The 14,588-nt window shown below is 47.5% G+C and overlaps 1 protein-coding gene across 1 annotated transcript in view; it reads left to right on the top strand.

The window, feature by feature from the left end:
- The window catches only part of LOC115555082 (microtubule-associated serine/threonine-protein kinase 2), a 104,432-nt gene that overhangs the window by 10,679 nt on the left and 79,165 nt on the right, over nucleotides 1–14,588 (top strand). The window contains exons 2-3 of the mRNA XM_030371749.1: nucleotides 7,516–7,666; nucleotides 9,027–9,193. Of these exons, the coding sequence (XP_030227609.1) occupies nucleotides 7,516–7,666; nucleotides 9,027–9,193 (318 nt within the window). The remainder of the gene's footprint in view (nucleotides 1–7,515; nucleotides 7,667–9,026; nucleotides 9,194–14,588) is intronic.

Raw genomic sequence — 14,588 nt, 5'->3', positions numbered from 1 at the left:
AGTGGGTATACGCAAATCCTGGTGCGTTCCTAGTGGGTATACGGCGTATACCTGCGTATCACGTAGACTACACCACTGAGCACAATGCTACAGGAGGCCCCGTCTCCACAGACCTCTGGAGCAGTACAATGCTACAGGCCCCGTCTCCACAGACCTCTGGAGCAGCACAATGCTACAGGCCCCGTCTCCATAGACCTCTGGAGCAGCACAATGCTACAGGCCCAGTCTCCATAGACCTCTGGAGCAGCACAATGCTACAGGCCCTGTCTCCACAGACCTCTGGAGCAGCACAATGCTACAGGCCCCGTCTCCATAGACCTCTGGAGCAGCACAATGCTACAGGCCCCGTCTCCATAGACCTCTGGAGCAGCACAATGCTACAGGCCCCGTCTCCATAGACCTCTGGAGCAGCACAATGCTACAGGAGGCCCCGTCTCCATAGACCTCTGGAGCAGCACAATGCTACAGGCCCTGTCTCCATAGACCTCTGGAGCAGCTCAATGCTACAGGCCCCGTCTCCATAGACCTCTGGAGCAGCACAATGCTACAGGCCCCGTCTCCATAGACCTCTGGAGCAGCACAATGCTACAGGAGGCCCCGTCTCCATAGACCTCTGGAGCAGCACAATGCTACAGGCCCTGTCTCCATTGACCTCAATGCTACAGGCCCCGTCGCCATAGACCTCTGGAGCAGCACAATGCTACAGGCCCGTCTCCATAGACCTCTGGAGCAGCACAATGCTACAGGCCCCGTCTCCATAGACCTCTGGAGCAGCACAATGCTACAGGCCCCGTCTCCACAGACCTCTGGAGCAGCACAATGCTACAGGCCCTGTCTCCATAGACCTCTGGAGCAGCACAATGCTACAGGCCCCGTCTCCATAGACCTCTGGAGCAGCACAATGCTACAGGCCCTGTCTCCATAGACCTCAATGCTACAGGCCCCGTCGCCACAGACCACTTGGGCCAACAACTTGGCATCCAAATATACCTATTGTTAGCACCTCTTCTTAAATTATTTGTACTATGGTCTGAATATCCACTATAGACTGTGTGTGGTTCTGGAAGTTAAAGTCCCATTCAGGTTCTGCATAAAGGTTTTGATTATTATCTATAATGTCGTAACCATCCAAAGCATATTGAAACTATGGTATATGCCACAAGTCGAAGAAGTTAACTTCTAGTTTTAGAAAAACATATTTTATTCGCGATGTCATTTAAAAGCACTGCACAATCCTAAAGTGTAACACAACGTCTTTGATTGGTGGAGCTGGCTGTTACCATGGAAACCTTAACGCACCCGTGAAAGTCGGTAACTGCTGCCCCTGAACTCGATCGTTTCTCAATTTATTTTTTGGCCCGTATCTAATGTTTTATGTTCACGACTAGCTCGACGGATTCATTAGCATCGTTCCATGCTCAAAACTTTTTTTATAATGATTTTCTGAAAAGTAAATGGAGAAAAACGAATGGAAAATGTTCTTCTGGAACCAGAGCCTTTCAAAAAGGGGGCGTTCCTTGGTACGCTCTGTGATTAAATCGACGTCCTGCTACTTAAATGCAGATAAGGACTGCATGCTCAGCAGTTTGATGACCTCAGTAGGAGGTAGGGCAGCCGCCACTAGGCTTGACCTCTGACCTCTGAACAGGTCAGGGGCCTCGGACGCCCCTGTTTAGTTGGTGGAAGGTAATTCCGACTGCCTAAGACCAAAGATCTCTGCTCACAGAGAGTCTGCAGGCCTCTGCTGCAAGCACGCTGGATGTTTCCGCACGTCGTGCCAAAACGGGGAAGAGCTCCCTCCCGGGTCTGACATCAGCCTACCAGAGGGAGCTGGACTTCAGCGCATCCACCCCCAGACAACAGAGAAAGGACATAGTTGGTGTTTTCTGCCAGATGTACATTGCCAAAACAATCTCATAGTTATTCTCTGCTGAAGCGCCCACTGTCTCCCAAAGACGTATTAGGTCGACCCTCCCCTCCAGTCCATCTGCGGTATGTGTTGTCATTACAAGGTTAAAGAAGGAGTAAATATTGGCGTTGTTGGCTGTGGAGCTATACAGATTCTCTGCGTCTGTAGCCACACATTTTCTACACATTCTTTGATTAACTACTGCATAACATTTTTCCCACATTTTTGAGTTGTTTACATATTTTTTCAGAAGTGGAATTAGTAGGCCATTAAAGCGGACAGATTGGTGTATCAAGCTGAAGCGCTGAGATGACGTCTGCACTCTGCACCAACCTGGCATCCAGGGAGAAAGGCTCAGTGATTAACATGGGACCGATTAAAAGAGGATCTGCTCCCCATCAGCTCTGCTTCAGATCGGCCAATGTGCAATCATCTGAATGGCCAAGGCTTATAGGATGCAATGCAGAAAATATAGTGTCTATGTTATATGTTTTACATATAACACAGCAACATGGCAACATGGTTATGCATTGATCGTCAAACACATTTATCTGTGTAGTCTATCTCTGGTTATTTGCCCACGCACTTATACAGCCTTTCTTTACCACATCAGGCAGTGGCATCATCTTGTTTAAAGCAGGTGGTAATGCGATGATAGGGAGTATGGTGACATTTAGCGGTGTGCTAATCAAGTGTCCCATTATTTAGAAGTCCTCCCAGCAGGTCGGTGTTCTTTAAGGCAGCAGCTACCATGGAGCTGACTGGTGCTGTGTGGTTGATGTTCCCATACTGACCCCTGGGGGGTTGGGACCGGCCACTGAAGGTCACGCACTGGGAGGGATGGGTTCATTAGAGGAGAGAGGCAGGAGGTTGGCTGCTGAGGCTGACCTCAATATCAGCCCCCACCAAGACCTATTCATCTCACTCCTTCCCCTCTCCCTCCTCTGTCTCTTTTCTCCTTCTCTCCCTCCCTGTTTTTCTCAACTCCATTTTATCTTTTATGAACCTATCCCCTAGATGGAAAAATGACATACTTTAGATAGTCTTACTTTATAATCAATTAGGTATTTGCCGTAATCGTCCCATGCTAATAGTATCACATATATGATCAAATCACAGTTTAGAATAAAATAAGACCTGCACATTTAAATAAGTCAGTGGTTTTACCTTGTCGTGCCGTTTTACTTCCCCATGGGAACAGAAATGCCCCCTGCTGGGCAGACGTTCTAACCCTAACCCTGTTACCTCATATCTTTAGCTCTGATACCTGCCGTTGATCAGCACTCGGTCCTTCCCCCGTGATCTACCCTTCTCACTCTCTTAGCTCCATGTTGCAATATCGTTATATCATTGTTCTCTTTCTGTCCTCCTGTAACCCTGAAATAATTAGTAGTTGTGTGTGACTTTTCAGACACCATTGGAGACATGCACACACAAGCAAGCTCGTGATGGTGACGACATTGTGTCACGACATGGTTGCTCTTCCCAGGTTTAGGGTGTCTCTTCTGAATTCATTTAACTGATACATCTTCCCTTGTGATCATAATACTGGGTGAAATAAGCTTTCCAGACGTTCCAGTCGCACATCACATGTGACCCTGCGTGAGCCTGAGGGCCCTGGAGGCTCCTACCAGTAATTGATTCTATATCGATGATGACCTGTGCGATGTGTGACATCATGCTCAGACCAGAGCCCAGCCCTCTTAATCCAGAGAGCAGTGGTCCGCTCAGGCTGTGGGTTGAAGGCACTGGTTGTTTTTCAGCTGGAATGGCCTGAAGCCATTGGCCAAATCATTTGAACCTGTTGAGTTAGTTTATGACTTGTTGTAGTTCACACATTGGTGATGGGCTGCTGGGATGTACAGTGAGCCCAGTGAATAGGCCCACTGTTTCTCCTTCGCTTTCTCACTGAAGAGTTATTTGACGTAGGCCAAAAGGCCACTTTGAGAGCTGATGCAATTTAGCTATCGCTGTGATGTAATGCAGAGTGAATATGAACCACATTTTTGGCAGGCAAATTTATTTTCAACTATTATATTTGACCAATGGTTGTCCCATGCATGTCATTCACCAACAATGAAACCAAAGCATTTATCCTCGCATCCCACGCACGAAATGAGTCATTCCTTATGTTTTCTATGTGGCACATAGCCTCATTAAATCATTTCATGAGTTCTGTCATGTGGGCACCATTGTAGTGTAGTCTGTGCCATGATGCTTCGGGAATGGTAGTTTTGTGTGTGGACAAACATTTTTCCACAAGCCGCAAGCCACAACCAAACGGTCCGTTTGGCCTCAGCTGGCCAGGATTTATTTCTCTTCCTCCTACTTCTCTCCCTAAAGCCCCGATGTCAATCCAGTACACCCTTCTGCATTCCCTTCCTCTCATCACCTTCCCTTTTTTCCTCTTGCTCTGGATACCTTGCTTGAGTTCTAAAGTGTTTCAAAGCCTGGGCTATATCCAGACTTTTAATAGGCCATTTAGAACTACTTGAATGAACATGCACACGCGTGCGTGCGTGCGTGTGCTCGCGCACGCACGCACACACACACACACACACACACACACACACACACACACACACACACACACACACACACACACACACACACACACACACACACACACACACACACACACACACACACACACACCCTGACATAGCACTACCAGGACAAAAACACTCTGTTCAGACAGGAAATATGTATGAGGCAATGAGATTCTTGCACAGACATGCGTGTGAAGAGTCCCCCTGATGTAACAGTTCTGCACAAGCCAGAACCGAAGCAGCCAGACCACAGGCATTCTGGCCTTCTTTCTGACTGTTTGACCCCTCTCCATCACTGTCTTACCGTCAGCCTTTTAATAGTGGCACTGGAACAATCAGAACCAACTTAGGTATGAACTTAACTAAGGTACGAAGGGTGGCATCAACCTCAAACAAGGGACCTGAAGATGTGGGATAGATGGAAGGCACCGGGCGAGTTGGGAAATAAAGTGTGAAGCGGAGGGGAAGCTCTCTGCATGGGACTAAAGTAGGGCTTAGTCAACCAAAGAACATCTTGGTAGAAGATTCTACGACCAATCAATCGTGAAATAAAAAAATATATGTACGCATGTTATCTCTAGATGAATCGGCCTCCTACTCTACCTGCTAGCATAAATATCCCATTAGTGGTGTTTACTGAAGGTCGTGGGTTTCAGGTCCACTCGTGGTCCGACTCAGTGACAGTTCAGAGGCAGAAGGATGCTTCTTAACGAGCCACTGATTTAGTAGATGGTGGTCAACATTTGAAGCTTGTTTGTGGATACATTCTGTGTACTGAAATGTGGAGACGTGAATGTAAAAGTATGAAATGCCCAATTATCTGAACGCAGATTAATTATCAACTATTGAGTGCATATCGACCAACCAATCAATCAATCGGCCAGAACTGGACAGCCCTAGATGATAGATGCGCCCCAGCATGGACACATTGTGTGTCCAAGGCTTGACCCTCATGATGACGTTGTACGGAGGAGGGGCTGAGCTCGTCGGAGGCATAAACTAGGGATCACAGCTGAGGGAAAGGGGTTGGAAAGACGGGCAGAGGAGGACACATGGAGAGAAGAGGAAGGAATGAAAACAGTCGAGAGGTTGTGTGCCTTAAAAGGCCCGAGCGAGGAGTAGCTGCAGACTGTGTATGTCACAGGCGAGAGGTCATTGCCAGAGTTCATACTTCATGTCAAACAAATTCACACCCACAAACCCTTTCCGAGAGAGGTTCTGTTCAACTGCGGATAAACAGCCTGTTCAGGAGTAAAGGACACCTACCCTTTAGTCATTGGTCTATCCTCTGTGTGTATGGCTCCTCTCGGCTGGAGGGATAGGCTGTACTGCTGGGTGAACCAGGGTACACCATACAACTGAGAGGTGGTGCTTAGCCCATACAGTGGCTGTCCATCTGCTACACACCAGGATCAATGTGGGACCCACTGCTGTCACGTGTATGCCGTGCAAATCTCATGCCAACTTTACCCCTCCCCCCTTCCCCTCCCCTTTTCTCTTCATTTGCTCCATCTGTACTTTTTAATACTTCAGCAGCAAGCCAAACCAAGGCAATATCCTCACACTTCCCCTCACGCTCGTCAACAACAGTCTGGGGACAGATTTCCAATCACATGTTGGATCCCGCAGCCTCAACGCTGCCAGCTGTACCACATAAGAGGATTGATTCAGTGTTTATTTTTGCTGTCTGTTGCATCAGTGTAGCGTCATTTGGAGCTGTTTTGTGTGTGTGTGTGTGCCAGTGCATTTTCTCTGCTGACAAACACAAGTGTAGTGCTTTTAAATTGCTGGCAATTTTCTCGAGTCGTATTTGTCAGACGGAGCTTTAGGTTCCAAAAGGCGCTGAGGTAGGCGATGGATCAGCTGCAGAAGAGACTCTGCACGCCATGGCTCTTCGTTGTCTTTGTGGGGTGTGTTCTTGGGTGTGTACTGGGGTGTGCCCGTGCGAGCCTGGGGAGTCGAGAGCAGTGCACCTTAATGGGGGAAACATTCACAATTTGATAACAGATGTTATTGACTGTGCTTATTGCATAACGTGAGCGAAGGGCCTGGCTGGACACAGTGGAAGGCCGGGTTGGATGGCTGGCTGCAGGAACAGTGGCCAGTGGGACGGGAGGGGGCGGAGCGACGTGGAGCGCAGGCCATGGTGAACCTCTGTCTTCGTCCTTCTTTGTGCTAACCCTGATTGTTTCTTGGTGGGTGATGTGGGCAGATATGATCCGCGCTCATATGATTCGCCCTAATCAACAGCGAGAATTAGCACAGGCTTTCGTTGGGTAATGTGTAGCAGCCAAACACGTGGCTGAAGGAATCAGATGTGAGTTTCTCTGAACGGTTTGCTGTTCATTACCAACTTCTCACAGGCCCTGCTTCAGTCAACCAATCGCTGGGAGGATCTTTGCTGCACGATAGTGGAAGAAAATCTGATTGCGATTTTCTTTTCTTTCTGCGATACGTGTAGCATAAATCACAAATAAAAAAAAAATAGATAATTATTAATCCTTGTATGATGATTGGGGAATTTTTTAGCGTTGTACAGAGCTTTATGGTGGCAAATTAAATGGGAAAATAAATAATTCTTGTTGCCCTTTGTTGGGGCAACAATTGCCAGGCACTTTCGACAAAGTTCCTGTTTCTGGTCGTCTTTTTTGGAAACAAAATAATTCCATTCATTCCTTTGGAATTAAAGTGTATTTTTGCTAATTTTGAGGTTTTGCTCTACGACATGCGGGGTCTACGACTGATGCGGTGGTCCGATCATAAACTGTGACTAATAATTCAGATTATTGTACGCGTCTGTTTTGTTTCCATACTGTGATGTTTATAAATTGTTTTGGAGAACTGCTTTTTGTGGCGTCCTCTGTTCCCGTTTCCCTAGGCTGCATCTTAATAGGAAGCCATGCATATTGGTGTCATCGGTTTGGTCCTGTTTGATTATCCTGGTTAGGAGTTGATCTTTTTCTTTGACTGAATATGTTCAGTGTGTAATCCTGACCCATTTGGCTAATGCCTCCTGCTCTCCCCCCTCTCCCCCTCTCCCCCCTCTCCCCCTCTCAGAAGGAGTTTGTGCTCCCCCCACCGCTCCTCTTCAGGAAGCTGAGTAACCCGGACCTGTCCCCGGCCGCCGCCGCCGTCACCAAGTCCCAACTGCACCGTCAGCTGAGCCAGGACGAGAACCGCGTCCGCCGCGGCAGCATGGCCATGACCGGTGAGGCCCCGCCCACCGCCCCGCCCCCGCCCCGCCCCGCCCGTCTGGGTCTCCAGTCGGACCCCCTAACTGTACCCCCCCACTGCTAGCAAACCCTCAAAACACACACACACACAGAACGGGTGTGATGGGTCTACTGTTCACACCCCCCCTTGGCCCAGCTGGAGCGTTCATCCAACCATAGGCTGCTGAATGTTCTTTAGTAATGTACCGATAAATACCTAAATAAAGAAATATACATGTATATAATAAATAGATACATTCCTTCACCTTTGTCTTTTAAAAGAGTAATCAAAATAATGATGTTTTTGTTAAATGAACAGAACCATACTATATTCAATGGTCATCAATGAAGCAAGAACATTTAATAAACAATAAATGAGGTTAACATGGGCAGGACTGTCGTAAAGTGACGCACAAGCGTCACTTTATGCACAAGCTTCTGCATGTGTGCAGTATGGATGCAGCGGGGGGCTGCGGTTATGACCCCCCCACTGTGCACACATTAATATCTACTTCACACTCATCTGCCATGGCCCAGCGCTGGCCTTCGCCCTCCGGCTGCTCACACTGGCTGTGTACTTCTACCATCCAAACGGCACATTTTGAAGAAAGGGTTGCATCACAGCCACAGATACTGTTAGCATTATACAGTTTGACCAAGTGGTTTTACCGGACAAGAGGAACTCCATCCAGCACTAGGTATTTGTACTAGACATGTATCACTCAACAGGTGTTCCATTAACCACTAACTAGCCTCCATTAGTGATCCTGAGCTGCTAACCAAAGCGACTGTCAACAGACTCTTATTAGAGATGAATAAACAACATGCAAAGGAGCTGGCTGGTGGTTTCCTCGACCTTCAGACAGCAGCAGGCTATTGTGCAGGAAAGGGTTTGTGTTCCCCGCCCAAAGTCCAGGCCCAGATATCATATACTCACTATAGCTTCCTCTTTTGTGATATTGCTCAAACATGCGTTTTAAGTAAGAAAATATGTGGGTCTGTTTGACCATGTTCTTATGTACATCATATCCAAATCAAATAGTATTTAATAACTTCACTTCATCTCTGTTGATCTGTATTCCATTGATTCACCATTGGTCCTGGGTCTTAATCCTCTTGGGTTCGTCCTCTGAGGCTCTGCTCTGGATATTTTGTGCGTTGCGTTGCCATATTAGCGATGACGGTGTTTGAGAGCCCTGAGCTGGGTTCAACCGGGACACGGTCATTTGCTAAATGAGGCTAACGATGTGTTGAATGAACAGGTGATTTCAGCCTGCTGGAGCACACGGCTGCCCAGTGCAGCATGGCCGCCGGGTTTAACTGGTTCTCCCCTTCCTGCCCTTGTTGGTCCTCTAGGTAAGCAGCTGCTTCCACTGTCCAGCAGCCTGCATGGCGGGGTGAGCCAGCTCTGGCAGGTCCCGGCGGGGGGGCTGGCGCCTCCCCTGGGCCCTGGGGAGGGCAACAACCTGGTGTGGATGAGGAACCAGACCCTGGGGCAGTCTGCCCCTTCGCTCACCGGGCTGGTGAGTCCTGGAGCCGGCTGTGTACTGATCTCTGCTGTGGACCACACGCAAACAGCCGCACACTCAATGACCCACATGTAAACACAGACGGGATTGACCCTCAATGACACACACTTTAAGGGTCTGCATCAAACACTTAGTACCCGGAGGTCATATGCAAGGCAGAGGAGAACTTGTATACGTTAATGTGGCTCTGCCTTCTCCTAAACATTAGTGGACTCGGTAGTTTGATCTGTGGGTGAAAGAAAACAATGGCCGTCTTTGTTTTGCTTCTGCGTTGCACTCTTCACAATCTACGATCTCAGTGCATTGTTGTTGTTGACATTCACCAACACACGCACATCTTTCCATCAACAAACCCACTGGTCTGGACCTGTTAGAAGTGAGCCACTCTGCTCCAGCTCCCAGATGTCCTGTTCGGCCTTCTGAGCTATTTCCAGTCCTCAAATCTCAGTAATCCCTGGCTGCAATCGGATGGTTTACTATATCTGTACAGCAAGGTCAATCCCTGAACTTTAGCAGTGTTGGCTTTTGACGTTTATTCTGTGACCCCGTGGCTATGGACATACATTTTATATTATACCCTTCAATCCACAAGCCAATTACCTCCTTTCTAAATTAAAAATATAAAAAGAGTGTTAAAAAACTATTTTTACGGCATCAGTGTGACGCATGTGAGATCATTCTCCCAGTGTTGCCGACACCTCCTGGCTGCTCACACTAGCTGCGCCCTCTCCCCCTGGGCCAGCGTCAGCCCACTGACCGAGGGTGGGTGGGGGGGGGGCTCCTCGCCAGGCTGCTGCAGGACCTCCATGACTCAGGCTTTTTACAGACACGCACACACATTCATAGACACACTCACTCTCTTGCCCACACATAAAAATACATAGACTGAAAGTTGTGTAGTCTAGGAGTGCATGCACCTCTGTTTGCAGGCACGTGGGCGTGGCTTCATGCTTGTGGCGGTTTGTATGAGCGGGTTTCATCATCACTGTGCTGACCGACATATCACCCTACACACCAGCATGCCCGGGCAGAAGGCGCTGAGATCTGTGTTGTGCATGGAGCACAGAGAAGCGTTCGCTGTCGAATGTGCACAACTCTGAACCCTGCTGGTTGTCAAAGGAACTGCACAGGAATGGCTTTTTTGTGTGGCTTTTTTATTCCGATTATTAATTTATCTGCATCGAGACATAATCGTTCTAGCGATAATCGCGATGCATCGAAAAATTGATTATTTTCCCCACCCCTAGTCCACATACATACCCTATCCCTGGGTCCAGGGTCCATATACACTATCCCTGAGGCCATATACATACACTATCCCTGTGTGATCGGGATTATTGGAGCCAGACTGATCTGCAGAGAGAAACTACCTACATTCGTTGCAAGAGCAGGATTGTCAGGCTCCTGTAACACATCGATGTGCCTCATCTGCACCCCGTCTCAGGAAACGATGTGCTGTTCATCTGTGCTTCGTCGTTCTCACTTGCCACCAGCAGATGGCACTATTGTCTAATGGATAACGGTTGACCATATCCTTTGACAAAAGGCAGTTGGAGGAGGGGCATATTTCAATGCAGTGTTTGTATATATATCTATACATTTCATTTGAATACATATACATTTAAATTATCTTGGTCAATCTTTCTCTCTCTTCCAATCGCCCTTTTATATGATATGATCAGCGGTAAAATGTGAAAAACTAACGGCAAATGTATTCTAGACAAGGAAATTATTATTAAACTCTTGCCCAAGGTTATTACACTTTTTCCTGAGAGGAAAAAGGCCCTGCTATACTTCTGCTTCTTTTATTTGATATTCTCCGCCTTTGTCGTCCCTCACACATCGGTTTTATAAGATATGTGGCCTTTCAATGTATTTTATACACACACATACACTCACATTCATCCTCTCCTGGCTGGTTGTCTTCTTGCTCTGTGTGGCTCCATCTTTCAGTAAACAGTGCATTGAATGAATATTGTCAAGAAGCCCTGGCTCGGTCAAGGATGTCTGGTTTTGTTCAAGTCGCAGGCAGCTCAGGACTTTATTTGACTTAGTTCCATTAGATCTGGGCTGCAACACCTGAACCGCTTATGCACCCACCATCTCCCTTAGTTTACTCTCCTCTCTCATCAGCATGTGTCAGTATTTGCTTCCTTATGGATCAAATATCTGCAACAGTAAATTACATTCATACTTTGTTTATTTACACAAGTTTTGGTCTTCATTGATGGGCAGCGGAGGGGTATGTGTCTCCAGACCTGTTTAACAGAGTCCTATTTACATAATGTGAATAATGGATTGGAGGGACACAGTGAGTCGATGTGTCTCCCAATGTGTGTATGTGTTGGTCATTAGGGTAGATGAGTGGAACAGGTCGTGTCTATCTTATGGGAAAACAACTCGGGATGGCCAGATGGTGTTTACCTCCCTGTAAGTGTGTGTGTGTGACCTCTGAGTGCCAGGTGTGGTGTGGTTCTCTCCAGAGTGCGGGGCACTTGCTCATTGTTCTGACACGGTACACGCGTGTCCATCCTGGCGCTAACAGAAGCTTGTAATGAATGCATTTTATCCATGGGTAATACGTCTCTGGATGCGCTCTCTATGCTAAGGAACCCTCAGCAGTTGTTGATGGTACTTGATGAGGGCGAAGGAAAGGACATGGACTGTGTTTATGCCTGGCAACATTTACATGTAGTGCTCATTTGCATTCATCGGAAGACATTTAATAGCGGATAATTTAGTGAAGGCAGGGAGGACCGTGCGATGGTTTGATCTCCCAGTTCTTTATTGTCCATGAATGTCTGGCCTGACTGAAGTAGTTGAAACACTGAAAGCAGTCAGTGTTTTGATGAAACTATAAACTCACGTTGCATCTTGCATGTAGTAGTTTTGTATCAGGTTAGACGATGTTCTCTCTGAGTGCGTCTGCAGGTTGTAAAGCGCGTTCTGCCCCCGGGTTTAGAGCCAGCAGGCCAGTGAGGTGAGGGGGGGGGGGGAGGATGACTCACGCTCACCGTTTTTCTCACTCCCCGAGAAGGGGGGGGGGGGGGGGGGTGTGTGTGTGTGTGTGTGTGTGTGTGTTTGGACATTTGTTTGCGTCCCTCAGCTATTAAATGAGTGTAGCTCAGTCGTGATACGTGTACTCATTCATGCAGGAACAGACAAACCAGGCATCTCTATCTACTCTTGAGCTGTCCGTTTCCGTTACAGAGGCAGGATATCTAATCAAAGGTGATTCGATCTCCTGCTGAGAGATACACCCTCCCCACAATGGCCAGCAACACCCTGAAGGGTTAAAGAGTGCGTGTGCCTGACCGCTGTGCCTGTAGTGAGCCCATCTGTGTTGATCTCGGCCCTGGTTTGCGTCTGTGTAGGGGGGGTTTGAGGCTGTATCTGTGTTGATCTCGGCCCTGGTTTGCGTCTGTGTAGGGGGTTTGAGGCTGTATCTGTGTGAGGGAGAAGCGTCTGTGAAGAACAAAGCACACATGATCAGAGAATTCAGAGAGAGACTGAATGGCTGAAGCCATCCCATGATATTTATGTTGTGCTGGAAATGGAACCCGATTCTCACGTATCCCTAAGAAGGATAGAAGTCATTTCATTTACCTGTCTTACCATGGCTCTGGCGTCCTTTAATCAGACTCCTCGACGTGGACCATAGTCTCTCTGGGAAAGCACCCTCATGCTATGGTCTGTGGTTCCCCAGAGAATAACATGAAATGTGTAGCCTCCTTACAATGTGCTAGTGCTGCATGATATGGTATTACGACGGCATGCTTCCAGAAAACACCCAGATTGTGATCAGGGTGGGCACTTTCCCATCGTTGTACAGTGTCAGCGACATGTGATCCGGCCTCTCGTCTGACAGTGGTTCCATGAGGCGTTTTTGTGTCGCTCCACATAATGGAGAATATTATGTTGCGGCTGATGCATCCACAACCCTTCAGCCATTACAAAATGCGTGATGAGTCATCACAAATCAACTTTCAATGCAAACAAGCCTCAACTGACTTGAGAACTGGCAGAGGATGTTGGTAGGGGTGGCGATCCCCCCTATCTTCCTCAGCCTGCTTCGATATCCGCCCTGGGACACAGCCATACAGGCAATCCTCTTCTAGACAACAGCGTCCTCACACTTGGATTAAAGCATGGGTGGGTGTGTGTCTAATGCCTTCATCTATATACGATGGACGTAGTTGTTATCATCTTCTTCTCTGTGTATTCCATGCAGGCCCTGTGGGAGTCCCTCAAAGAGGCTCCACACTACACATCGACTGACGGTTTATGCAACTGTGTTTTTCTTTGGGCCTTTTGGACCCGCTTCTTCAGTCTTCTCTCTTTAACTCCCAGCTCATAGATACATCATGGTATCATCGTGGGGTTTAGTGTGTCTCCATCTGGACCCCGTCATCCCCCGTCTGCCGTCAAATTAAGCTAATAAGCACACACAGAAAACCCTTTTCTATATATTGAGTTTGGTTTTTCATTACTGTTCTATCTTTAAACGTGTGTGTATTTCTATCAATCTGTGTGTTCCAGGATTTATATCCGTGTGATCCAAAGCCCAGTAAGACACGCTGAATCCCATGGGATTTAGACTTGTTGAGAGGAGTCAGACATTCACTAGTTACTGTATAACCAAGACAAATCTTTGAACATGCATTGGTTGGATAGGTCCAACTGACAGGATGTGTGTGTGTGTGTGTGTGTGTGTGTGTGTGTGTGTGTGTGTGTGTGTGTGTGTGTGTGTGTGTGTGTGTGTGTGTGTGTGTGTGTGTGTGTGTGTGTGTGTGTGTGTGTGTGTGACGGCTTTAGTATCTTTCTATGGTCAGCAATTTAAATCCAAGTCCAAGATGCTGGCCAATAAGTGTGGGTGTGTGTCGGTGCCTGTGTGAGCTCATGCCTCCAGATCTTCCTCCTCTGCTCATTGGTTGTGTTTTGATTTTCACAATCTCCATGCAGGTGACAGGACACACCATTTTATAATTGGTTAAGAAGATACATGTTGCTCTTATCTCACGCCACTACCTTTTAGGTTATTGGTCAGCTCTTTTCTTTATATCTTTAACTAATTATTCTCCCCCTTGGGCCCAGTCAGTCGAGTCCCAATGCTCTGCTCCCATGTATGCACTACTATACCACTATCTCTCCCTCTATCTCTTCTCACACATACGTTCTCACTGTCCTTGGAGGCTGAGGGCTTCCTCACCTCCCAGTTACGTGTGAGAAATGGTGGTATTTTAGGAAGAGGTGAAACCTTTCAAGTAGTGGCTCAAGAAAAATAAATCTTAATTTTATTCCCATGGTGACCTAGCAAACCTTCCAATACTTACCAGCTAATGGCTGTGATTAAGGAGGCTCGCTCAGCTGTTTCCATTCAAATTCAGGG

This window comes from Gadus morhua, chromosome 12, assembly GCF_902167405.1.
Source record: "Gadus morhua chromosome 12, gadMor3.0, whole genome shotgun sequence".
Taxonomy (NCBI): Eukaryota; Metazoa; Chordata; class Actinopteri; order Gadiformes; family Gadidae; genus Gadus; species Gadus morhua.
Note: the sequence above shows the minus strand (reverse complement) of the source record. Positions and strands in the feature narration are given on the sequence as shown.